The sequence below is a fragment of the Mus caroli genome, chromosome 17 (assembly GCF_900094665.2).
Source record: "Mus caroli chromosome 17, CAROLI_EIJ_v1.1, whole genome shotgun sequence".
NCBI classification, from domain to species: domain Eukaryota; kingdom Metazoa; phylum Chordata; class Mammalia; order Rodentia; family Muridae; genus Mus; species Mus caroli.
Window position 1 is genome coordinate 10,629,686 of NC_034586.1, and position 26,805 is coordinate 10,656,490.

The following is a 26,805-nucleotide window of genomic DNA, read 5'->3' on the forward strand; positions in this document are numbered from 1 at the left end:
CCTTCTCCACCGGGGTCCTCGCTCCCTTCTGTAAATGAAGGATTAGTGTCCACAGTCCACTTCGTCCTCTCTCGCAGCCCTTAGGGTCAACCACCCCAGGAGCTCCGCCTCCTCCCTCTTTTGAGATCCCCTCTCCTGAGTCCTTTCTGACTTCTCCACCCCACCTCTCCATCTTCACTCCACACACCCTAGGATCCCCAAGGCGTTCTTGGCTCATTTGTTCTACAACTGCCTCTCCTGTGACCTTGGCTTAGTGGCCCCCAGTCAGGCAAGGAGAACATAGGGGAAGGTTCCCAAAATCATATGACAGAGTCAGCACAGTCACCTGCAGGACACAGGACTGGGAATTCCTGGAAATGGAAGCCAAATGTCCAATGGTGTTTGGACAGGATTTATATTGATGTTAGTGCTTAGACTTTGCCATAGGAAAGGCCGTACCCCACCCTTTGAAAAGAGCACCAGGAAGACAACAGGTCCAATGGACAAAGGCAAGGGGCAGAGAGGCAGGCCTACATCCCCCATCCTCCATACCCTCCACTCCCCACAACACTTCCAAGAATGTACAGGACCAAACCAGAAAAGGTGGTGGTGATCTAGCTCTTGGATTTTAGAATTCGAGTTCCCTTTCACAGCCACGGCCTCTAGCTCCAGCAAGTGAACCCAGCACTTCTCTCCTCCTTTGAAATATATATAGTGTATCCACATGAAGTATAGAGCCAACAAATAATGACTCCCCTTCACCTACACAAGGTAGAGGTGAAGGGAGTGCCTGCCATAGAGGAGGATGTCTGCAGCTTCAAGATAAAGTGATACACAAATATATATATATAACTGAACTTAAGGGCATCGCGTAGGTGGGAAAGAACATACTTGCAATTAAAAAACAAAAAGATTTTAATGTTATAAAATTTGAAAGTTAAGAGACAAGAGCGGGGGCCGGGCTTGGTGGCGCACGCCTTTGATCCCAGCACTCGGGAGGCAGAGGCAGGTGGATTTCTGAGTTCGAGGCCAGCCTGGTCTACAAAGTGAGTTCCAGGACAGCCAGGGCTATACAGAGAAACCCTGTCTCAAAAAACCAAGAGAGAGAGAGAGAGAGAGACAAATATAGTATATCTAATGTGGAAACCGGGATTTGTCTAGTTCTTTCCCTGATGTAATAAAGTACTCTGACCAGGCAACCTATGGGAGAAGGAGTTTCTCTGGCTCCGTGCAAGTGTACATACAGTCCAGGGGTCACATCACCACCCAGAGTGCAGAGAAAATGCTCTCGACTCAATCTTTCCTTTCTGTGTGGTCCAGGATCCTATACCAGGCTCTGGTGCTACACACAGTGGTCTTGTCTTGTCACCTCAATCTAATCAAGCTATTCCACAAGCATGTCCAAAGACTAAATGAACCTAGATAACCCCTCACAGGTATTACAGATGATTCTAGGTTCTCATCAAGTATACAACTGAGATTAAGTACCACCTGTTTCAAGACAGAAAAGGGATAACAATTTGGAAAACAGGAAGTATGTTCAGGTTTATCCTTTATTCTAGTTTGGCTTGAGAACAGGGCAAATGAAAAGAAGTTAAGAGTTAAAGACGGGAAACAATGTGACACAAACTGAGGACAAGGATGTAGAGTTAAGACTGGCTTAAATCTAAGCTTTAGAGAAGGAGGGATCTAGATAAGAAAACATTAATACTTTATCATTTTTGCTTTAAGCTTAGCGAGTCCTTCCAAAAGAACGAACACAAAATATTAAAACACTATCCAAAATGCATCTGCCCTTGTAAGTTTCCCAAAATGTATCTTGTATTTACATGATTTGAGACTTCCACTTAATTTTCTATGGCAAGCCCTAAATTTATTTTACTTATTTCTGAGACACACTCTCAGACTTGTCTATCCTGGAGCTGACTATGTAGACCAGGCTGGCCTGGAACTCAGAGATCAATCTCCCTGTGCCTCTCAAATGCTGAGATTAAAAAGGCACATACCACCATGCCTGGCTATCCTAATTTCCTTAAACCTAAGGATAATTATACTTCTGTATTGGAATATGTAAGAATTCATACCTACCTTTTCTACTGCTCCGAGGTAACATATATTAACAAGTAATATAACTGGCTTTCGCATGTGTAAGGTAACGCGAGGCTCACAGATCTGTATATATCATTTATTTTGAAGGGTGTAGGGGGTGAAACTGCTGGTCCTGAGCTATTCACAATAGAGAGCAAACACCAAGACCAATGCCAAGTAAGACTCTGTCTCATGTTTAGCTTCGACCCAGCTGTCCCATGCCACATCCCAGATCCATCTGCTGGCAATCTGTGAGACAAAATTTAAAAGACTCAGATGGAATGTGTTAAGTAACTTAAATTACAGTAGCTTGGCTTTTTAAAATAGTGTGTCGGTTTCTCAGAAAGTTTCATTTAAGAAATAATTTGTTAGGCTGAGTCGGGTAACTTAAGTGATAACACACCAGCTCAAAGCCCTGTGTTCCATCCTAGCACTACACAGAGATAGCTCAGCAGTTAAGAGTGTGCAGTGTTTCCACAAGACACAATTCCCTGTACCCACATTAGATGGCTTACATTACCTGTAACTCCAGCTCCCAGGGAATCCATAACTCTCGCCAATTCAGGTACCTGAACTCTTGAGCACAACCCCATGCTTCCAAACACACATCCATGTTTAAAAAGTTAAGGATTTTTATAAGATAAGCCCAATTTTCCATTTCATGGAGAATCAGGATACTGATTGCCTCCCTTATTTTCTGGAGGCTGGTAGATGCCTTTTACTGAGTTCTAGGCAGGAACAGAGGGCTCTGTAATGGGGCCTATAAAGCCAGTGTACTGTGCTCCAGACCATGATAAGGAATCCTTTTTGCCACATTTAAAAATCTTCAGCCAAAAGCCTTGTTAGGAGGGCCTTGTCTGGCAGCAACAGCGCCAGTTATACAAATAGGCCATGACTTATTTGTGATGCCTGCAAAGACAAGACAAGCTGTACTATATCTGTGATGGATTCAAAATGACCTGAGTTTCCTTGTGGTTCCTCCTGAGAGACTATTTCCTCAGCCCTTGAATGAGGTGGCCTTCTGATTTGCTCTAGGCAACAGAACGTGACACTGTACAGCTTAAGCGAGTGCCAAAGGTCCGGTAGTTTCTGGCCTCGCTTTTGTGTAATGCTGTACTGAGACTCCTCTACGGAGAGGATCAGTCCACAGGAGGACGGCTAGAATGTGGGGAAGCCCAATGGCAGCCAGCGCTGCTGTCAGGCAAGGGGCAGGTTGTCGGAAATGTTCAGGCCCAGCTGAGTTAGAGCAGTTGCAGCACACCAGTGAGCCTTCCTTCCAGACGACACAGGCGGTGACAGGCCGAGCAGCCTCACAGAATGGTGACCGAGACGCTGCTGTCTGAGAGCCTCACTTCCAGACAGCTCGTTATTCAGTCACACTAGCACTATATATAGGACATGTATATTCTCCCATCCTACTAAGACCAGCCTTGCCTTAGACCTCTGCTAAAATGTTCTTTTTGGCTTGGTACAGCTGGTTCCTTCATAGGCTATCGGCCAGCCTTCCCTTTTCTGGGGAGTCCCAAGCAGTGGCTCTGGCATATCACCCCTACTTTATCTTTTCTACAAAGAATTTACTGATGTCAAATAGGATAAATACATAAGAGCATTGTTATATTCTGTATTGTAACAGGTTTTTTTTTTGTTTGTTTGGTTGGTTGGTTGGTTGGTTTTTTGAGACAGGGTTTCTCTGGGTAGCCTTGGCTGTCCTGGAACTTACTTTGTAGACCAGGCTGGCCTTGAACTCAGAAATCCACCTGCCTCTGCCTCCCAAGTGCTGGGTTTAAAGGTGTGTGCCACCACCGCCCGGCATAACAGTTTTTTACTCCATATTATAAAAAGAAATCTATGCTTATTAAGTTTCATATGTATCACTCTTAATGAATGGTTTCTTGTGGGTTAACCATTCCCTAACCCAGCTTAGAAGCACCCAAAGGCATATTAGGTTCATAGCAGAGACATAGCCATTACACATGTCAGAAATGTGATTTGAGGCAAGACTGAATTCTGGAGTGACTGATAGCCTTCTTTCCTGCCCCTTTCTACATGTAATCTGCTGTCTGAGGTGGAAGGTGGCCTATAGGGGTTAGCCTGTTGTCTTCTCTGAATAAAGTGCAACTTAAAGATTGAATTCCTGTCTATTCATGTCCCTGCCTGAATAGCATGAGCCCTGGTATTTAGTCATAGTCACACCACCTGTAACTTTCCTGCTCTTCAGTGCATGGATTTCATGTGCTGCAGTTCCGCATGGACGTAGGACCTCCTCTGTCTGTAACTCTGACCTCAGCACCCATCTGCCTGTCTATCACAGTTAGGGTTACTACTGTTGTGATGAAACCTCATGACCAAAAGCAACTTGAAGAGGACAGGGTCTGTTTGGCTTTGGCTTACACATCCTGAATCACAGTCCACTCAGAGAAACCGCAGCAAGAAAGCAAACTAACCAGGAACCTGGAGGCAGGACCTGACACAGAGGCCATGGGGGAGATGCTTACCAGCTTCATCATCACCCAGGACCCACCAGTCCAGGAATGGCACCATCCACAATGGGCTGGAGTCTCCCGCGTTAATCACTAATTAAGAAAGTGCCCGACAGGCTTGTCTACAATTCAGTCTTATGGAGGCAACTTTTCAGTTGAGGCCCCCTCTTTTCATATGACTCTACCTGTGTCAAGTTGATATAAAACTAGCTAGCACAGGTTAGAGAGATTGCTCAGTGGTTAAGAGCACTTCCAGAGATCCTGAGTTCAACTCCCAGCAACTACATGGTGGTTCACAACCATCTATAATGGAATCTGATGCCCTCTTCTGGCATGCAAGTGTACATGCAGATAGAGCACTCATACGTTAAATAAATAAAATTAAATCTAAAAAAAAAACCCAAAAAACTAGCCAGCACAATTGACCCTTGTCAACTTAACACATAATATACTATTGTTAAGCCATAACTTTCCTTTCTTGTTCATCCCTAAAAAAATCACATATTAATACCAATATCAAATTATAAACATTCTTCATTGCCTAATATGCCTAAATGAAACTTACTGGTTAATTAATATTTATTTCTTTTGATCTTTTCAAGATAGGGTCTCTTTATGTATCTCTGCAATCTTGGAACTCAATATGTTGAATAGGATGGCCTTGAACTCACAAAGATCCACCTGCCTCTGCCTCCCCAGTCCTGGGATCAAAGGCGTGTGCCACCAGGCTTACTGGTTAATTGATTTAAATGATACTTAAACTACCAAAATTGGTATAACCAAGAAACAAGCTATATAATCTAGCCAATTATTGATAGCAAAAATGCATTCCTAGGTAAGTACTTTTCAGATAAAAAGTCTTTTTAACAAAATGATCTGTGCATCCAAGTTCCTTCAGGGCCCACCCCTGGGGACACTTCACAGCCCAAAGGGACAGATGTTGGGTGGTCGGGGCACTTACATTTATTGCTTGACCAGTCTTTTGAATAAATAATACTTTTATAATGAATTTATAACGATGGTATGCAAATTCTTTGACTGCTGCCAATATTCGATCTGCCAATTCAAGTGACAAATGAGAGAAGGCTTTGTCATCATATTTGACATCTTTAAGACTGTCCTTTAAAGAAAATTAAGAAAGATGTTTCAATTCTCAAACCAAATGTTTTTATATAAATACAAGGCATGTATCTAAATAATACATACAACTGTTTTAAAATACACAAGTTCCTGAAGATGACCATATATTTATATACCAATTTATTTTTAATAACAATTTGGGAAAAATTGCTTCTGAAATTATGTTCAGTTGTCAAAGCCAGGTTTGGTGTCACCTGCCTATAATTCCAGCACTGAGAAGGCAAGTGGCTCTTTATAAGTTCTAGGCCATCCTACCCTATACAGTGAGTTCCGGGCCAACCAGAGCTACAATAGTGAGAACCTGTCCCAAAAATATTAAGTTCAATTGCCCTTCATGATCAACACCGGAGCTGTAAGTTTCTGCTTTGAAGGCTGCTCTGCCAACTTGTTGTAAATAACCCAGTTTCCATTCTCACTAAGGAGACTTTCAAAGAGTTTCTGGAAATCCATAGTAGAGGAAGGATACATCTTCTGTTTATGTGTACATAAAAATTTGGATTGAGTTTTCCAAATGCCTGTTATTTTTGGGCCCAGAGTTGGTTTGTGTCACTGCTATGTTCTCTGGGTCAGAACTTAGTTCTCTCTCTTACTCCTTGTGACAACTCTGACTTACCATATCTACCAATAAGCTAACATCTATGACAAGGAGATGTAGCTCACAGACCACGACCACAGACCACCTCCTTTCTTTAAAAAATTTTTTTTTCAGATTTACGTTAAATGCATGATTGTTTTGCCTCATATGTGCCTGTGCACCACATGTGTGCCTAGTGCCAATGGAGGCCAAAAGAGGGTGCTGTATGTCACAGAACTAGAGTTATAAATGGTTATAAGCCACCATGTGGGTTCTCTGGAAAAGTAGCCAGGGCTCATAACTGCTGAGCAATCTCTTCATCCCAGGGGCCTTTCTTACAAAATGAGAGTGAAGCTGAACCCAGGAAGGAGCTGATCGATAACCAAGCCTTTAATTAACTGCCTTTCTGGAGTGCACCCAGGACTCTACACTGAGTTCTGGTGATAACAGGCAGACTCCTATCACTCAGATTCACAGCAACATAAAGTCAAATAGATGTGTTTCCTCCATCCTCCTGGCCTGCTCCTTCTACCCCCTCTTTCTTCTCTTCTCTCTGCAACTACTGCTATTGGCTCGCTGACCCGTTCCTTCCATATACACAGCTGGCTGGAGGCCTGCACTGGGGCTTGGATCTCTCTTCCCAATACTCAGCATCGTCTGCTTGCTTTTGACTCTAATGCAGGTTCAAGGTCAGTCTTCTCTGAGAGTAGTCCCAGCCCATTGCTTGTTGAGTCTCTCCGGCTCCATATGCTGACCTCACTTTGGCCTAAGGACCCTGGGGTGACTTCTGTAAATGTGGTTCGTACCCACTATGTATTCAATTTTGTTTAATTTCATTTATGGGATAGGGTCAAGTAGGAGAACAAAAATATACACTCTTAGATCACATACGCTATTTGTGTTGCTCAGAATTCTTTCCCCAAACTTTAAGTTATAATAGATTTGCCAAATATCACTTAGTTTCTAATATACAGTTAGCTATGGAGGGATGGGAGGTGGTAGAGAGGTTCAGAATATGCTACCTTAAAATAAGTTTCCTTCTCATATTATTTTGACCCAAAAATTACTTGAAAAAAGTTGTGGGTGCTGTAGCCTGGCCTTCCTTATATTTCCTGAAAGCAGGAACTAAACTCTCACAGCAAAGTTCCTTTCCAGTACCAGGAGAAAGGAAAACTACTGTCAGGGACAGAAAAGGAGGCAGAGCACAGCACTTCTCCAAGTGGCCTTGCGTTCCCAGGCACAGAGCTTCTAGGATTGCCCGCTCAGCCCACACAACTTTAATCAGACCTTCCAATTTTTCTAATCCAGATCCCATTAGTACACAGTAGCTTGACTCTGCCTTTCCACGCCTTGGTTTTTTATGGGATCCATTGGTAGGTCAATGGAATGTGACTACAAGTCCATTTCACATAGCAAACATCAGGTTCTCCAAACCCACCCTGAGCCAGGTATAGAAAGGCATGATTAGATCAGACATACTTAGCATCTGGAAGAGTGTCCACCTTGATTCCTTGACCTATGAAAGTAAGTGTTTTTATTGAAGAAAACCTCCAGTGGACACATTTAGAATTAGCATTAGTATAAATCACTGCCACTGTGATTTTTAGCACAGCCTTTTTCAATGCATCTATTTGGCCTGTTCAGAAGAGACAGATCCAGGTAAAGGGTTGGAAGCTAATTAGCCAGGCAGCATCTGCAGCTGAAGCTGTTGTGGGGGACATGGTTTCACTGCGTAAGCACATCTTTTGGTACCACCCATGCAGTTACTGACCTGGAAGAAATGCCTTTTCCCCATACCACTAAAACCAGTTTGCTTTCAACTAGCAAAGCCACCAGTGCATGTTTCCTGTCCTACAGGCAGTGCATCAAATATCTAACCCATATCAGAATTTAGTTTACAGGAAACTGGTTGTCTTTCCCCTTAGATTCAGACTGAGTTTAACAAACACTAAGAAGATTATAGGACCATTTAGTCTCCATATTTTCACAGGCAGTCATTATAGTGAATGCACACACACACACACACACACACACACACAGACACAGACACAGACACAGACACAGACACTTTGTGTCTATCACTGAGCTATATCCCTGGTCCCTAATTACCTTTAATATCTGCTGGATTTTAGTTTCTACAGAATGTGCTTGAAATTTCTTCAGTGGCTCCATTCTATATGAATTAGCAAACTTTAATTTTGCCAGGGCACTTTTCCATTCTTTGCCTAAATCAGCAATTGAGTCATCAAACGGAGGTTCCACATACTGAACATCATGAAAAGACTCTCTCAGTCTTTCTCTTAAGATCTGTGCATACTGAAAGAGGAAGGGAGAGAGACTGCATTTTAGAATTTAAGAATATGCATCAGTGGAGACAGAGCCAGCAAACCTGAAATCTTTTAGGCAGCCACTTCTGTTCCCAGATTGTTAGCTTTCAACTTGAGGGAGCCTATGCTTTATGTAGACACAGCATAACCGTTTCCATTGTCAGTTTGAGACTAAATAACCACCTAAAGAGAGGCGTTCGGGCTTGCGGATTGAGGATGACATTGATTTGATTAACTAAAGTGAGAAGACCTACCCACCATGGGTGGCACCACTCCCTAGGAAGGAGCCAGTGATGTGCACCAGTAACCACTGCCCTCTGCCTCCTGAGTGTGGCTCCAAGGTGATCAGACACCTCTCACTCCTGTTGCCATGCCTTCTCTGTCTCAGTGGGGTGTACCCTGGGACCACGATTCTGAAAGAGACTTGCTCTATTAAGTTACTTTTCTAAAGATATTTTATCACACAATAGGAGCAGCAACTAAGGCATACACCACACAGATATACAAACTCGGGCGCATGTATTTAGACTACCCACAAAATATTGAAAAGAACCAGAAACAAGAGTAGCCTGCAGAATGGCTGAGGGATAAAGATAAAACAACTTTTTATGCTTCCTTCCTGCCTACAATCATTAAAAAATTATACATAAATTTATTTCACATATAGTTATTTTAAAAAGTAGTATCTTTGGGTTACACATTTATAAATCTTTTATTTATTTATTTATTTATTATTATATCTCAGTACACTGTAGCTGTCTTTAGATGCACCAGAAGAGGGCGTCAGATCTCGTTACGGATGGTCCTGAGCCACCATGTGGTTGCTGGGATTTGAACTCAGGACCACTGAGCCATCTTGCCAGCCCACATTTATAAATCTTAACTTGAAAAGATAACAAAAGCAGATATATGTACGTGTACATACATACACACACATATATATATCAGTCCATGATTTTTGACATGTGATTTTTTTAACATGACATTTCCTTCTAAAATATACAATTTGTATTACAATAGTTACTTCGAGCCGTAGAGGTGTGTCCAACCTGTGACTGACTGGTGGGCTCATGCTCCAGGCTATCAGTGAGTGCTGTGAATACAACCCAGCACATTGTAGATGACAATGCCACATAGCGGTTTCTTCAAAAGGCTGAATACCACACTACAGCAGTTCCTGGATTAATTTTCAGCCTTTCATTTAAAGTGCCAAGATTCATTTTCATAATAACCAGGCATTTCTTGTTCGTGTCTAATTGCTTGGCTAGAAGGAGTGAAGAGACATGTTTGCCCTACTTCTGATATTAGAGGACAAATTCTACCACTGAATATGGTGTTAGCTATGGGTTTTTAATATATGGCCTTTTAATGTTGTGATAATTCCTGTTATTGTTTTGTTCAGTATTCTTATTGTGAAAGGGTAAAATTTGACAGATAACAAGTTTTCTCATTAGTTGGATATGACTATATATCATACTGCTTCATTTTATGTAGTGTACTACACTGGGAGGCTTTTAATGACTTATTGTTACATTCTGGAAAACTTAGGCATGGTGTAGAATTCTTAGAATTGAAAAAAGCATGCTAGGATTTTTTTTTAGCATGTTTAGTTTTTTGCTTTAATATTCATTAGGGCAATTAATTTTATTTTTTTGGTTTATTTATTTATTTACCAGCAGTTGATTGTGTATGCTATGGTATTAAAGTAACTAAGACACACATAAACATACATGTTCAAATTTGTGTGTGTATATCTATTTATGTGCTAGCCTAACTGGAGAGCAGTTCACTGAGATGTATAGATTTGGGATTTAGTTCATTTCAGCACACAATTTTTTTATTTGCAAGTTTTTAATAATAAAATTTATTAAAATTTTTAAAAATTCAAGGGCTGAATATCAAACCCAGGGCCTCACCCACGGTAGGCAGATGATCTATAAAAGACAAATCCAGCACTGTCCACTATTTTGACAGGCTTATTGTTCAAATCTCCTACTATAATGCTGGATTAGTGTATTTCTCCTTTAAACCTATCCATTTTCCTCTCATAGATACATTGATGCTCTATCAGCTGCATATTTGCAATAATTAATGTTTCCTAGGCAACTGGCCCCATTTTTGATAAACAGTGCCCCAGTTTTTGCTGATAACTTTATTTGCTTTGGTTTTTGCTTTGTCTGAAGTCTATAGCTACTCATAGTTAATTCTGATATTAGTGTATCTTTCTTCACCCGTCTCCTTTTATGTATGTGTATTTTAAGTGAGTTTATTATAAACACAGTTGAGTCTTATTTTAATCCATTCTGACAACTGTGTTTAAATTGCTGTACTTGGATTGCTGACATTCAGTGATCGCTAGGACACCTGGATGAGTATCGATCACATATGCTACTCTACTCTCTGAGATGCCCTTGTTCTTCTGGTCCTCCATTCTTTTCTGTTGTGCTTTAAATTGAGCATCTAACATGACGCCTCTAATTCTTTAACACATATGTTTCTCTTCCCTGGCCTCCTCTCTTAGCTGTAGACTTTGGAAATACGCATGTGCAGGCAATCCAATCATGGTCAACTGACACTTCAACTGCAAGGTTAAAATGACTCAAGTTCTTCCCTCCCTCTCCTTCTCTTACACAGCCATTCATCTCACCTCTGGGTACATTAACATGCATTCATGTGCAAACATAATTTTATATATATTTCCTGTTATTTTTTTTTAACAAACCGTTATCTGTTAGAGCAGTGGTTCTCAACCCTTTAACCCAGCTCTTCATGATACAGTGACCCTCATCTGTAAAACTCGTTCATTGCTACCTCATAACTAATTTTGCTGCTGTTATGAATCATAATGTAAGTACCTGATCTGCAACCTCCAACAAGTTCAGAACAGCTGTTAGAGGAAAAAGAGGAACATTAAAGGTTTTTAATTAATCTTCATTTACTCTAATACTATATTCAAATTTCTGATTTCCTTTTTTCCTTTTATTTCTGATTTCCTTTTCCTTTTTCCTTTCTGATTTCCTTTTCTGATTTCCATTTTGTGTAAGGCAGGTTTATTGGAGATAAATTTCTTTCGTTATTTTGTCCAAAAATCCTTTCTCATTTCATTTTAGTTTTGCAGGGTATAAAATCCTAGGTTGTACAAAGAATGCACATGGTGGGACCCATGGCTCTAACTGCATATGTAGCAGAGGATGGCCTAGTCAGTCATCAATGGAAGAAGAGGCCCTTGGTTCTGTGAAGGCTCTAAGCCCTAGTGTAGGGGAATGCCAGGGCCAGGAAGCAGGAATGGGTGGGTTGGTGAGCAGGGGGAAGGAGGAGGGGATAGAGGGTCTTCAGAGGGGAAACCAGGAAAGGGGATAACATTTGAAATGTAAATAATAAAGAAAAGAAAACCAATCCTAGGTTGTCACATTTCTTCTCTGAATATTTTTACTTCACTCTGTTTTTCATATCTGAGAATGAATGTAATTCTTATAGTTAGTATGTTTCTCTTCTGGCTTCTTTTCAGACTTTTCTTCATCTTTAATTTTTGTAGTTTGAGAATATATGCCTACATATAGATTTTGTTTTCGCATGTTTTTCTGCTGTGTTCTCTGACCTTCCTGGCCTCTGAGTTATTTTAATTTACTGGACTTATATCCCTTATATTCCATTTTCTGTCTGGAATTTCTATTATGAATAATTTACAACTTCTATAACTGCCTCAAAAATTTTAAACATTCTTCCCTTTTCAGCCTGTGCTTTTTAAAGTTGTGACTATTTCTATTGATACCTTTATTCCTCTCATGTGTGGATCTAGTGCTTACTGTCTTTGTGGTGCTCTCCATCTAGTATGCCTTGCAATTTAAAAAAAAAAAAAGATTTATTTTATGTATGTGAGTACACTGTTGCTCTCTTCAGACACACCAGAAGAGGGCATCAGATCCCATTCCAGATGGTTGTGAGCCACCATGTGGTTGCTGGGAACTTAACTTCAGATCTCTGGAAGAGTAGTCAGTGCTCTTAACTGCTGGGCCATCTCTCCAGCCCAATGCCTTGTAATTTTTTTTTTGAGAACTTCTATAAAAGGCCTCAAGTTAATGTGGTTGTTGTAATGCACAGGAGAAAAGGATGTAGTCTAAATCCTATGACTAGGTCTTAGGTCTTAAATGAGCCTGTGCTTATGGACTGTGAACTTCACAATTTTTTCTCAGGTATCTTGTCCACACTGCCTTCTCTCTTCCTTAAGAACAGAAAATCTAGAAAGGGCTGGAGTTGGTTCACTTTCAATAGTTCACCTTTGCTTTGCAAATCTCAATAGCTTAAGTCTAGTTTACTAATTTCTCAAGAGAGCAGATTTTCTGCAGACCATAAACACATACATACACGCCACCACCACCACCACCACCACCCCTCCTTGCTAAAAGCAAGACTGCTCAATGACTAAGTTTCTCTGGAAATTTTAATTCATATAATTAAATATTAATCTTAATACATACATGTATACATTTAATATATGAATATTATGTGAATATATATTAATTATACATATACCACATATACATGGGAGTGAGGAACTCTTAATAATTCATCAGATACATTTCAGATTTTCATATCCTATCACTAAAAGCTTGAGCTTTGGTGTGTTAAGTCTCTGTACCATCACTAACTTTTATGGTAGCAATCTGTCCTACAATCGCTTTTCTAATGTAAGAACTGATTTTCAGTTTGCCACCTTTTGTCATTTACGATGTAAGGATTTCAACTTCCTTACAATAAGAGCTTGTAGTTCTGCTTTTGACATATATTATAGCTGCGTGTGGTATTCTGGGTCTAGTTTTATTTTAGCTGGGCATAGTGTTCTAGATCTAGTTTCCTTTCAGTGAAGATCACGTTCCTGATTCAGACTGTTTCTGAGATGCCTATTTTCTCTTCCCTAGTTAGTTTCCTTAAAAATGTTTGTATCACTGGTTTCAAGTATGCCTTGGCAGGAGTTCCTGTCTCTTATGCCTGGTATTCCCTGAGACTCTGGTTTAAAAGGCATTTTCATATCTGTGATTTTTCATCTATTATTTAAAATGGTATTTGTCTCTCTTCCTTTTTCTTTAGTGACTTAAATAACATGACTGTTAAGGCACGTCACTGACAGAATACCCTTCCAGAACTTCTCCTCCCTCATGCCAGCCTTCTTTCTGTGATATTGAATGTTAATTCTATTCACTGCACATAATCTGATATTGTATTTATGTATGGAAAGATAACTCAACCTGTCTCTTAAGGGGTGCCTACTATCTTCTGTTGACCTACAGTATACTCAAGGGACACAGCTACTAATGCACTATCACTAATAGTGTTTTCAAGGTTATATGATCCTTCTGGGAATAGAACACACAGAGCCTCATATTAACTCTTAATGAACCTACTACTTTAAAATGCATTTCTGACATTTCTTTATGTATACTAGTCACATGATTTATTAAAAGTATTTTATTCTTTCAGTTGATATGAAACCTTTATAATCTTTTTAAAAAACATCAAATTTGTTATCAAAACTAGCTACTAAGAGGCATTTATCTACATGGAGCCCACTTACAAAATTTAAATAAACAGTTTACTCCGTGTCATAATTTCAATGATATCCAATTATTTAGCAAAAGTGTTGTTTGCTAATGTTTATGGTTTTCAAATACATATGCTTGAGAGACAGATAAAGTTGCCAATTTTTAATAATGTTCTTAAGGTTTTGAAATCTTTGGTTACAATGACCTAACTCTGGCTAAGCAAAAGTATATTCTACTGGAAAGACAGAGTACTCGCAGACAGGAGAACACTCCAGTTTGCATCTGCCATTATAACAAACCTTGTATTTTCTTAGTTCATTAACTTAATTTGGTTTTATCCCTACAAAATTTGAGTAGTCACTTAACCCACTGAAGCCCTGCCCAGTGTGAGGTGAGCTACATCTCTGAAAACACTCCCACCAGAGAGTAGAAAGGGCCACAGGGAGGCTGCAGCTCTCGGAGACTCAGTGGCTCCCAGCACCCACATGCTGGCTCACAACCACACTCTCATGTCACTTACATGATGCATATACAGGTACCCAAACTCACACACACAGAAGACACAATAAATAACTGGTTATAAATGGATACAGGGTAGGTAAAATCAAGTGGTGCTCATTTGATTCAAGTGTCGATTTTTCATTTTCTCAGAAATACAGAAATCACTGGCCACTTGAAAATAACTTTTGGTGTTAGGGTTAGTAAACATGTGTGGGATTCTATTTTAAATTCTTTTTTTTTTTTTTTAAAGATTGATTTATTGATTATATGTAAGTACACTGTAGCTGTCTTCAGACACACCAGAAGAGGGAGTCAGATCTCGTTCCGGATGGTTGTGAGCCACCATGTGGTTGCTGGGATTTGATCTCTGGACCTTTGGAAGAGCAGTCGGGTGCTCTTACCCACTGAGCCATCTCACCAGCCCCCCTATTTTAAATTCTTAATTATTGGCATTTTCAAAGTTTTTACCTTCAGAAGGCTAGATTTTAAGAAATATAGATCTATAGATATAGATCAATCAAATAAGATGCCTTGCTCCATGTACCCTTGTTTCTAGATTTTACTAAATGTGTATTTTCGGATTGAATCCGCGCTCATTCAACTTTCAAAATAGGCAGTAGATTCCTAGATTCACTCTTGTCTGTCTCAAAATATAGAAACCTTTAGTGTTCATAACCCAAACATTAACATAGTATTATGTTTGGCAATTAGACATAGCTCATTGTTCTGCTCTTTCCTAGATGGGTGAACTCAGCATGCTTACTTTTTTATTCTTTTCTCTGTAAAACACTGACACTAAAAAGACATTCAAACCTGAAGTCTTGCCATCACTCCGGGGCCATCTCAAAATAGTTCAGTTCTAAAAACCCGTGTGTTTTATTATATCTAGCTTCATCCTATTACTCATGAGCCACAAGAAGTAGGTATGAAAAGAAGCCACTAGGTGTCCTCAGACACAGGTCCTAAGCTCACCACTATTAGTTTTGCAACCTTGTGCAAAATGTTTTCCCTCATTACCTCAATAGATAGACCCCTGATTGCACGAACGGTTTTCAAAGGGACAATCATACAGAAATGCCAGTGTTCTACTGAAATGATCTTTTTCACTGATATCAGAGAAATGACTAAATATCTTAAATTTTTCCTTATATAGTCTTCAAATAACAAACTAATATTCTTTAAAACTAAAAGCATTTCACTGATCAGCACATCAGTTTTCCCCCCCTAGGGATGTGTGTGTGTGTGTGTGCGCGCGCGCGCGCTTGTGTGTATATTAATGTGCATATGGTATAAACTCACTAGAGTTTAGTAAGTTACATATATACTAAAATTGCATTTATAAGGTGTAATACAACTACTTGATAATTCTGGACATTTGAAAGTCTGAAAAGAATTGAGGATGCCTGTGTAAAATCCTTGGATTTAACAACAAAATATCCTGAGCCTTCAACATCTGATCGACGTTGTTCCGCCTAAACTCAGTTTCGCGCTGGTCAAAAAACGGAAGAAGGGCGGGCAGCCGTGCTGGGCTCCGGGCAGACAGGGAACAAGCTTCATCTAAAGGGTGGGAAGGCTGTCTTGGGCCTCGGGTCTTCACTCACTGACTCCTTCTCGAACATGCTAGGCCTCCTTTCTCTCTTAGACACCGGGGATTGGTGCGTTTGGCTGGTGGGCGTCTTCGCCATTCGGCCTCGCCGCTCCATCTTGATCGGTTCACCGGGACGCCGCGCCGCCCTCCGCCGTGTAGTTGCCCAACGCCCCTGCTCAGACGCCGCGGATCACAGGTCTCGCGCCTACGCCGCTGCGTCCCGGAAGCCGGCGAAGAGAGGCCCGTGAGTCATCAGAGAGCGCCGCATCCCGGAAGCCGGGAAGGAGGGGCGCGTGAGTCATCAGAGAGCGCCGCGACCCGAGCCGGAAGCGATGGAGGTAGGGCGGAGCGATGCGTCTCATCCCTTATTCTGAGTTGCTGTTCCAGGAGCCCGTCCTGGCAGGCCCGCAGCGCAATACTGTCACGCGAGCGTGTGGGTGGGCTTACCTGCTACTGGGGAAGTCAATTTACAGAACACTGTGTTTGATGAGAGGGGGGAGGGGTTGCGAAACAACGAAAAAGGTAAATCACCTCAGGGCTGGCATCCGTCACTCTACATCCTTAACTCGGTGCTTCTGGGCCAGGAGTTGTGTTTCATACCAAGGTTAGGGACTAGGTTTTCTCTTCTCACACTCCCTGTAAAGTATCTCTGATTTTTGTAACTGCGGTATAATAAAGGAATGCTGAAAGGAGTGACCCACCAAGCCTCCTAACTCCAGAGTCAGCAAGTGTGATTAACGAAACGATTCCAGTTCCACAATGAATATTTAAAAGGGATACACAAAATACCCTTAGTGTCTAAGCACTATTCTACACATAGAGCTATTATGGTATCCAGAAAGCATATTAACAGCTGTCATGCCTTAGTTCACTCTGTTCTTAAGGTCGGATTTTCTTTCCACTTGAATGTAACAGTGCCTTTTATGGTTTATATTTCAGATTTTACCAGGGGATTCCATTACAACATGCCTTTCTCCTTTAGTGCATGACTTGATTTGTAACCTTGGGTTTGAACTCAAAGAAATTTGTGATATCAATAGCATTGTAACTCAAAATGGTGAAGTACGATGGAAAGCAATTACTGACCGTGTGAGATATGAAGAATTAGGTTCGTATTCTCTTTGTACATCAAGCTTCAGTTAGTACTGTCACATTAAAAATTTGTTGTGTGGTAAAACCTTCATTTGTTCTTCTTGAAGAGTATTATAGTGTGGTTGTAAATCAGAGGAGAAATATGCAAAAGTCAAGAGAGGTCTAGTTAAGGGCATAATGTAAGCAGGAGGGCCAAGAAGGCAGGGTCTAAGAGATACTAGACTATTCTAGTATCTTAGGGCTTGGATCCACTAGTCACTAGCTATATATACAAAATGGATTCTCTGGATAAAAGACAAGACAGAATGAGGCAGCACCTCTCATCATGTTACACAGAACAGCACCTAATTGACAATATGAGTTATATCTAAAATTACATATTTTTATAGTTTATCAAGAGCAACCAAACCTCCAGCTACACATTCTGTTCTGGTAGTAAAACTGTTTACAGTGCATTTCTACTGAGCTGCGTGTATACTTAGCAAAGTTCAATTATAAGCTGCTTGATTTGGGGGACATTTTGTAATTAAAGGTTTTTCGCTGATTTAGATGTTTTTCATTCCTTGGCAGAGCTGTGGAGCTAAACCATTTTCTCCTCCTATCAGGGCGAAGTCTGGACTACAGGAGAAGTGTGCAGCAGCTGGGTCCGGTGTGTGAGGCCATCCACCTGCATATCTCAGCTCTGACCAAAGCTCAGTTTGAAGTTCAGTATTCGCCGTGGTACCAGTGGACGGCTTATCCAGAGGTTTGACATTTGCATCCCTCTCGAAATCAAAGACTTCACAAACTGGAAGTCCTTGTTACTTCCCAAGTTAAGGGTGTCTTTTACATCTTTGGCCTAATGTCACAGCAAGCAGGTAGATACACGTAGTTACTTTAACAGAAGTTATATTTTATTGTGCCAAGGGTCATCACATAATATTCATACTCTAAATTCCTAACTCCAGCCCTAAGCCTATCTCCCTAACTATGTGACATATCTTAGCTGAAGCTCAGGTCCCTTCTTTAACATAAGTCTCTGATTTGAGGGTCAGGATTCTAGGGAGACTCTCCAGCTGCAGGGCAGAGCACAGTGACATCTCTCCAGACGTGCAGAGCAGAGCACGGCTTTTAGTCTCTGTTTATATACTGTCCAGTGGTCGTCATGGGGTTCTAGGACTGTGTCTGGTTATCTTGAGTGGGTGATGTCACTGAGTTCTGGTTACCAGGTACAGCTTTGGGTGGAGTGGGGATCCTGACTAAGTTATTTTTCCATGTATAAAAAGCATTTTCACTATGCTCACTATACCTTACAAGTTTGAAGAGGTCCCAGGGACTGCAAGAGAAGGCAAAGCAGTTTGTATCTGAAGCCTGAGTTGAAGGTAGTACTTTGAACAACTTTTGGGCTCTATTTGGCTTTAGAAGATAAAGTCTACTTGAGCATATAGAGCAGACCTCCCAGGGAGATGACAAGGTTAGGAGATCAGAGAGTAGGCGCTTGCTTTCTTAACAGGGAATTGAAAAGAAGGTAGCAGATCTTGTGTGCTTTGCGTTTTGTCCTTTCCTGTGTTTCGTTTGACATGTTAAAGGACTATAATAATGCAGCACCTGGAGTATGCCTGACTCTAGAACGGTGAGGGAAGCTGCTTTCTAGAGGAACCAAACCAAAAACCATTATAGGAAATCACCAAATGTGTGCTTTGAACAAACATTTAAAGAACTCCCAAAGAACCCGTTAGGTGTCAGATAATTTCCTTTATTATAGTATTTCCAATTTAAACTCTTTTTATTCCAAAAGTTTTAAACCTTCAAACCTTAAGAGGCTTGAGTTCGGAAGTAGTAATTGAATAAACATTATTGTTGCTTTGAGAAACATCTTTCATTGACTCTGAGCTCTAGTGTGTGTCTCCCTCTGAATAGTTGTTTCTTGAGATACTTGATGCCTTGGAAAGCTCAGAGCCTGCTGCCGTCTCCCTCGGCGTGATGAAACTAGCTTCCTGTCTGGAGCGAGCCCTCGGCGACGTGAGTGTGAGAATCCTCATGGATGAACACAGGACTTCAGATCTCTTGATTTTTATTACTGTTTTTCTGTAACATACAACGATTCTCTTTGTACATAGTTAAGAAATCCTAGTTCTTTTGAGCTGGGAAATGACTCAATAAACAAAACAAAAACACAACTGCTCCATAAGCATGAGTACCTGAACTTAGATTACAGCACCTGTGTTTAAACAATAAAAAGCTATGGATGGTTGCTTTTCCACCTCCTGTAACACCACCCTGTGTGGAGATGGTGTGGAGACAGGAGTGGGATAACTGGCGCTTTCTGGCCTCCATTCTAGCTCCAGTTTCAATAAGAGACCTTGTCTCGGGGAATATGGTGGAGAGGGATGGAGGATTCTGCCTTTCTTTGGCCCCTAGGCCAGATGTGCTTGAGAGCACTCGCATGTGTGCACGGGCATGTGCACATATACACACACACACACACACACACACACACAAACACACACATAGGAAAGGAAATCTGTGTCTAACTGCTTTTCTTTGTTTCTTTGTACCACACTTCATTCATTATGCTCTGTTTAAAAATTATCACTGCTGATTATCATGTAATTATTATGTGATTTCTTTGTTTAGGTATTTTTACTGGTTGGGAAAGAGTGCCCCTTTCTCCTAAGAGATCTTCTTGCATCTGCAGAGCTTGCACAAGTCTTTGGACATGCTGTGGTAAGTATGCAAATTATACATAAAGCATAGAGTAGCTGGCATGAGCTGTGCTTTTGATCTTCCTAAGCTAAAGTACTCTGGGAAGGCATTAACTGTTTAACCGATTAAGTGTATTCGTCTCTCTTCCTTCTGGAATTGTCTCTCTCCCACATATTCCACAGGGTTTCTCTTCCCAGATTTGATAATGATAGAATAGCCATAAAGTCCAGCCAGAGAGGCAGTTAGAAGCATATCACTTTGTTAATTTAAATATTCATAATGATATTACTAAATCACCATAGACTATATTTACCACTTTGGAATGGTAGTATTATATCTTTGTCCTAAAATACTTGTGTTTTTAACAGGTAGGAATTTATGCTTTTTGCAGCCATTCAGACTTACAGTGGCATAATGTGTGTGTTATATTATATATACTATATAACATTATTATTGTTGTTATTATTATTATGTAGCCTTTATAGTTTCTAGAATATTCTAGAGGGACTGTAACCAAGAGACTTTGAACTAAAGGGTGACATGTAGGCAGCTCAGAGAGGCAGAAGACCAGAACAGCCATCCTAGTTGTACCAGAGATCCACCAAATTCACATTTGGGGCTGAGAAACCATCCTCAGTGTACGTACCTTCACCCCCTGCTCACTCTCTGGCCAGCTTGAAAATAATTTTCGGTGGAAAGCCTGAGCTGAGGCTGGAGTATGGACTCTTGCTTACTGAATCATTAAACACATTTTATTCCCATTAACCATGTCCCTCCGAATGGACACTTTTGTCCTCTAGATGATTTTCTTTTCTTTTCTTTTATTAGATATTTTCTTTATATATTTCAAATGCTATCCCGAAAGTCCCCCATACCCCCCCCCACTCCCCTACCCATCCACTCCCACTTCTTGGCCCTTGTGTTCCCCTGTACTGGGGCATATAAAGTTTGCAATACCAAGGGGCCTCTCTTCCCAATGATGGCCGACTAGGCCATCTTCTGCTACATAGGCAGTTAGAGACACAGCTCTGGGGGTACTGGTTAGTTCATGTTGTTGTTCCACCTATAGGGTTGCAGACCCCTTCAGCTCCTTGGGTGCTTTCTCTAGATTCTCCATTGGGGGCCCTGTGTTCCATCCAGTAGCTGACTGTGAGCATCCACTTCTATGTTTGCCAGGCACCGGCATAGCCTCATATAGCAATAACAGGGTCCTTTCAGCAAAATCTTTCTGGCATATGCAATAGTGTCTGGGTTTGGTGGATGATCATGGGATGGATCCCCGGGTGGGGTAGTCTCTAGATAGTCCATCCTTTCGTCTTAGCTCCAAACTTTGTCTCTGTAACTCCTTCCGTGGGTATTTTGTTCCCTATTCTAAGGAGGAATGAAGTATCCACCCATTGGTCTTCCCTCTTCTTGATTTTCTTGTGTTTTGCAAATTGTTCTAGATGATTTTCTTAGCTGCTGATAAGTGGTATATAAAATGGGGGGAGGGAACAGAGTTCTGAGGCTGCTCCGGAGAGATGTGGCTGTTGACATGGATGTTGGGTTAAACCCCTCTGAGCTTCTCATCTGCTGGTTCTGCTTGAGAGGCCCAGAAAGCAGTTTTCACTCTGCTCTGCAGCAGCCCACATAAACCAAGACTGCTTCCCTTTCTCCCTTGAGGGCTGACTGGTCTTCTCTCTCACGAGTCTGTGCAGGCAGGCAGGAACACAGGACTTGGATACAGCCTAGTTGGAGCTGCTATTCTCATCCTTTTTACCATATAGGCCCATGCTGCCTGGTATGGAGTTTGTGTCTGTCACTTTCTGCTGTGTCCAGATCCTGGGTGCCTCTGATGTCTAGTGGTTAAAGCTGTACATTCTGAGTGCATGGCTAGCTCCTAGCCCTAGGACTGCTTTGCCGGTCCTGGTTTCTGAAACCCTGGGCTCATCTTCTTCACTTGTGTTACTTTATATGCACAGGGGGAAATATTATTGCCTTCCTCAACGGTGGGTCGAGGGATAAATGAGTTGATGACTCATTAACTAAAATGTGTCTAGCATGTGTTAACCGCTTAGTAAATGTTGGTTTCAGGCCAGTGCAATGGCTCACTGGGGGCAGGTGCCTGCCACCAAGGCTGACAACAATTCAAATCGTAGCATGCACTTGGTGGAAACAGAATCAATTCCCTCAGGTTCTCCTCTGACCTCTAGACATTGGCACATACTGAATAAAAATGTACTAACATTTTCATGTTAGTTTCATCATTGTTCCTATTAACACCAGCAGAAGCTGCTGGCTTTCTTAGGTCTAAGGGAGAAAGCAAACATTTTAGGCTTGAATTGATTTACTCCATGGTTCCGTAATCTGCTGTCTTACTGCATTAGATGGACGTACTAAAAGTCTTCATCGGCTCTCCCTGCGGACTCAACCTGAGAAACGTCTTGTGGCATGGCTTTGCTTCCCCTCAAGATATTCCTCCAAAGTGAGTTGCTGCTTAAGTAACTTTCTTCCTTAATCTGCTTAAGAACTTGCTGTATTTGGGGCTGGAGAGATGGCTCAGCAGTTAAGAGGACTGACTGCTCTTCCGAAGGTCCTGAGTTCAATTCCCCACAACCACATGGTGGCTCACAACCATCTGTAATGGGATCTGGTGCCCTCTTCTGGAGTGTCTAAAGACAGCTACAGTGTACTTATGCATAATAATAAATAAATAAATAACTCTTTAAAAAAAAAGAATTTGCTGTATTTGAATTTCACAAGAAGGAAGGATTCTTTGTGAAAGACAAAATATTTGAGACATGGATGGTCAAGTTGTCCATCAACAGCAGAGCAGCTGGGGTGGGACAGAAAGTGTTTCAGTGCCTTTGCTCCTAGGAACAAGTGTAGGTGCCAGGATAGGTAGAAAGCCTTCCTGGTTATTATGCAGCTTAATTCCATCCATGGAGAGTTCTGAAGTTTGATGGTTTCCTTTCTTAATTCCCTTAATTTTTTTTTTACATTCATTTATTCATGCCCATATTGTGTGGAAGTCAAAGGGAAATAGTGGGTAATGGTTCTCTTTCCAAATGCAGGCCTAGGGATTGAACTCAGGGCATCCGGCTTGGCTATTGATGCCTTTCCCTGCTGATCCATCTCAATCCCCCTGGCATAATTTTAACACCTCTGTTTAAGGAGAGTTCTTTGTATGTGGCTCTGTTCATTTTCCAGGGGCTCTCTGTCTCCTTCCCTAGATACTGTTCAGCCATGTTGCTGTTGACGGCAGGACTGGGTCAGTTACTGAAGAGTTACCTTCACCACACAAAAGCCACATTGGCACATCGACCTTTTGTAACACTCACAAACTTAGAGGATGTGATTGTTTTTCCTGGCAAGTTCCCCCCTTACTATGTCTTCATAAAGGTATTTGCGCACTTTGCAAGTAGTATCAGACTTGAATTCTTGGTGAAATATGCGCTTGCCGTTGCCAAGATGGCTCTGTAAGTTATTGGAAGACCCTTTTAAACTTCACCCCTTCCCACTGCTCTGGATGCTATTGGCCCTGAGAGTCACAGCTAGAGCTGGTCTCTTCCTCAGATGTGCTACCATTCAGAAATCTTGGGGGCATTCATGGTATCTGTTCTTCTTTCCTCTCACCTTGTCTACATCTGTACAAGTGGCCATTATATCAGATGTGCCAATAGTAGAAAATTGCTGTATCTTCTGAGACTACTTCTTTTTTTTTTTGGGGGGGGGGGNGGTTCGAGACAGGGTTTCTCTGTATAGCCATGGGGCTGTCCTGGAACTCACTTTGTAGACCAGGCTGGCCTCGAACTCAGGTGGTGGGATTAAAGGTGTGTGCCACCGTGCCTGGCTCTGAGACTACCACTTACTCCTCTAGGTCAGTGTCCTCAACTCGCTTGAGCCCCACTCTCAGTTGCTGCCCAAGTCTCTGAAGAGATCCAGTTGCCCATTTTTTCCTTTTGGCAACTTCCTAAGGCCACTCTACTGTAGCTGTAGGCCAGGTGCTCTCCCTTTTTAGAGATGCTCTGCCTCAGGCCACAGTTCATCTGTCCCAGGGTGCTGGCTGGTTGACATGTCTGTCCACATGTGTTCCTGACATCTTTCCGTTGCTGACTATGGTTGTGTTTACGAAGATACTTGCTCTTTTACAGGTGTGACTTACGAGGTACTGTCAACATTAGAGACAGTGATGACAAAATCCAACTTCCTATTAAAAATCATGTTGCCATATTGGGAAATGGCCGTGAGCAAGTTCAAGTCGCGCAGGTAACAAGGGTGGCATGGTGCTCTTGGTGCTTAGATGAGAGGCCTGCGCAATGCTGAGGGGGTAGAGGTGAGCCCTCTCAGATTAGGCTGAGTGCAGAACGCCTTCCTGTGGTGACTGAGACCAGCCCTGACTGGTTGAGATGCTCTGTGTCATCTTCTTGGTGCTGTTGATAGAGCTTTTTGTTGCTGTTAGAGTAAGCTTCTTAGTGTTTTCTAGCTCTTACCATAAGTGAGATATTGCACCTATCATTAGAGAGCTCCAGGAGTGGGCAGGGAGGAAGACAGACAAGCCTGGCCATGCATTCCCTCAAAACAAAGCCATGCAAAGGCCAGGCACAGCATGTTTGCAGGGAGGCAGAGCCTGGAGATCCAGTGAGTGGGTCATTACTGATCCTCAGGTGACCTCATGCTTGAATTCACTTTTCCTCAGTTACTCCCTGCAGCTCTGCAGCTCTGCAGCTCTGCAGCTCTGTTCTGGCCATCCTCAGAAGTGATATACACTGTTTATAAATCCTTAATGACATTTTGTTCTACTGAAACTACGAAAAAGGTTTCATCAAGCTTTAAAACATGCCCCTCCCCCCCAAAAAGAAAGAAAAATGGTTTTAAAGTCATTAGTCTATTTAGAATTGGATCCTAGTATTTTGCTTCCACATTAGCAAGTTGTATATCCTTTTATTTTTCAATGCCATATTCTTTGTGTTGAGGCTGCAGTGCAGTAACTGAGACACCTGCTAATAGACTCTGGTCCCCCAGGTTTGCCGACTGCACCATGTTATTGCTGTCACAGCTAGAAGCTGGACTCAGGAGACTGTTTGCTGCAGTTAACAAGTGTCCTGATAGACTGCTCACAGCTGAGGTACAAGTGTTTCTGTTACTCACTCAAACTGCAGTTACTATGTTGACAATTGTCTGTGGCTATTTAGAAGTTTTAAGGGCTGGAGATGCAGAATGTTAGCTAATCACTTGCATAATATGTGCAAAACCCCAGATTCAGTCCCTTACAACACACACACACACACACCACACACACAGAGCGTGCTTTATTTGCTGTTACAGCATATATTTAGTTGAATTGTGATTACATAAGATGGTTCTGTTTCCAAACTGCCCTTTAAACTTCATGGTGTTGCAAAAGCATCAACATTTTCTGAAGCCAGAATTGTTTCTGATTTTGCAGAATACTGCTGTTCTTTTTAATCGTTTCTCTTTTTTATCTTCCCTTTTGTTTCTCTTTTTTATCTTCCCTTTTCTGCAGGCAACAATTCTGTATACCACCTTTGATGAAGTAAGTAGCCAAACTTGGAAAAAAAACTTGAAAAAAATGTATTTTCTTTCAAGATACAAATTAAAACCCAATGATTAGGGCTGGAGAGGTGGCTCAGAGGTTAGGAGCACGTGCTTTTCTTGCAGAGGACCTGGATTTGGTTCCAAGCACACATATGTTGGCCCACAGCTGGGTATAGGCATGCACATGGTACACATACATACATACACGCATGCAAAAATACTCAATGCGTGTAAAATAAGTGAATTTAAAATACTACTACTAATAAAAACCAGAAAGATTAACTATAAGTAGCATGCTTACAGGAAGATGTTGATGGTAATAGGCAAGAAGAAGCAGCTCATGCAAGATGTCAGTTATACCTCTGGGGCTATACTTTAGTGAATGCAGTGCTTGCCTGGCAATCATGAAGCTGTGGGTGCAATCTCCAGCACTGAATATACCCAGCATGATGGCACACACCTGTAATCCCAACACTTGTGAGGTAGATACAGGATTTGAAGCCAACCTGTAATACATGAAACTCTGTTTTAAATAAATAAATAAATAAATAAATAAATAAATAAATAAAGATTTTAGGTTAATTTTGAGGCCCAACATTGTTAATCTTATTTCTGTAGTTGTTCAAAACACAAAGTTGGAAAATGCAGATTGACACCATTGGCTATAACCACTGCTGTGAACAACTATTTTTAGCCAGGGCAACAACTTTCGAAATACAAATGTTCTAATTGTATGTGTACAGATCAGTGTCTCTGTACGTGTACATATATGACTCTTGTACATGTGTCAGCTTAACAGCTTATTGACTCATCTATGTTTGGTGTTCTAGATACTGGCAAAACACATGAGTGATGGTAGCATCAACCAGCTTCCTTGTTTCCTTGGAGAGCCTGCCATGGTAAAGCCCATGAATCTCCAGTCTCGCGCCTTTCTGGTTATGAACATCTTTTGTGGTGTGCTCAGGAGCCGGCCTGCTGTCACTTCTGTGCTTTTGAGTGCCTGATGATTTGGCTGCCCTCTTTCTAAATACTTTTTATTTATTGATTCTATGTATTTTTACTAAAGAAAGGACTATATATTTGTAAAACTTAAAAACAGTCAGATATCTTTACGATTAAGTGTTTGGCCGGGTGGTGGTGGTGCACGCCTTTAATCCCAGCACTTGGGAGGCAGAGGCAGGCGGATTTCTGAGTTCGAGTTCCAGTCCAGCCTGGTCTACAGAGTGAGTTCCAGGACAGCCAAGGCTACACAGAGAAACCCTGTCTCGAAAAA

The 26,805-nt window shown here is 41.5% G+C and overlaps 2 protein-coding genes across 10 annotated transcripts in view; one reads left to right on the plus strand and one right to left on the minus strand.

Annotated features, from left to right (window-relative positions):
• Positions 1–2,148: 2,148 nt before the first annotated feature.
• Positions 2,149–16,468, minus strand: Tcte3 (t-complex-associated-testis-expressed 3). 2 transcript variants are annotated; one of them, XM_021186496.2, is made up of 4 exons: positions 16,231–16,468; positions 8,371–8,577; positions 5,509–5,667; positions 2,151–2,316 (listed from the first exon to the last, which is right to left on the minus strand). In XM_021186496.2, the coding sequence occupies exons 1-4, from the start codon at positions 16,330–16,332 to the stop codon at positions 2,206–2,208; spliced, it is 579 nt and encodes a 192-aa protein (XP_021042155.1). In that variant the 5' UTR covers positions 16,333–16,468; the 3' UTR covers positions 2,151–2,205. The 2 variants fall into 2 exon arrangements, with proteins under 2 accessions (XP_021042156.1, XP_021042155.1); XM_021186497.1 differs by lacking the exon at positions 5,509–5,667 and having other exon boundaries at positions 2,149–2,316.
• Ermard (ER membrane associated RNA degradation) overlaps positions 16,467–26,805 on the plus strand; it is a 39,960-nt gene continuing 29,621 nt past the window's right edge. For 6 of the 8 annotated variants that reach the window (XM_029471368.1, XM_021186491.1, XM_021186492.1 and 3 more), the window contains exons 1-11: positions 16,501–16,555; positions 17,157–17,325; positions 17,915–18,054; positions 19,209–19,310; positions 19,926–20,015; positions 22,361–22,458; positions 23,207–23,343; positions 24,128–24,242; positions 24,999–25,101; positions 25,501–25,530; positions 26,363–26,431. In XM_029471368.1, the coding sequence (XP_029327228.1) occupies positions 16,550–16,555; positions 17,157–17,325; positions 17,915–18,054; positions 19,209–19,310; positions 19,926–20,015; positions 22,361–22,458; positions 23,207–23,343; positions 24,128–24,242; positions 24,999–25,101; positions 25,501–25,530; positions 26,363–26,431 (1,059 nt within the window). In that variant the 5' untranslated portion in view covers positions 16,501–16,549. Of the gene's footprint in view, positions 16,651–17,156; positions 17,326–17,914; positions 18,055–19,208; positions 19,311–19,925; positions 20,016–22,360; positions 22,459–23,206; positions 23,344–24,127; positions 24,243–24,998; positions 25,102–25,500; positions 25,531–26,362; positions 26,432–26,805 lie in introns of all 8 variants that reach the window. The other 2 variants (XM_021186493.1, XM_021186494.1) reach the window with 2 other exon arrangements.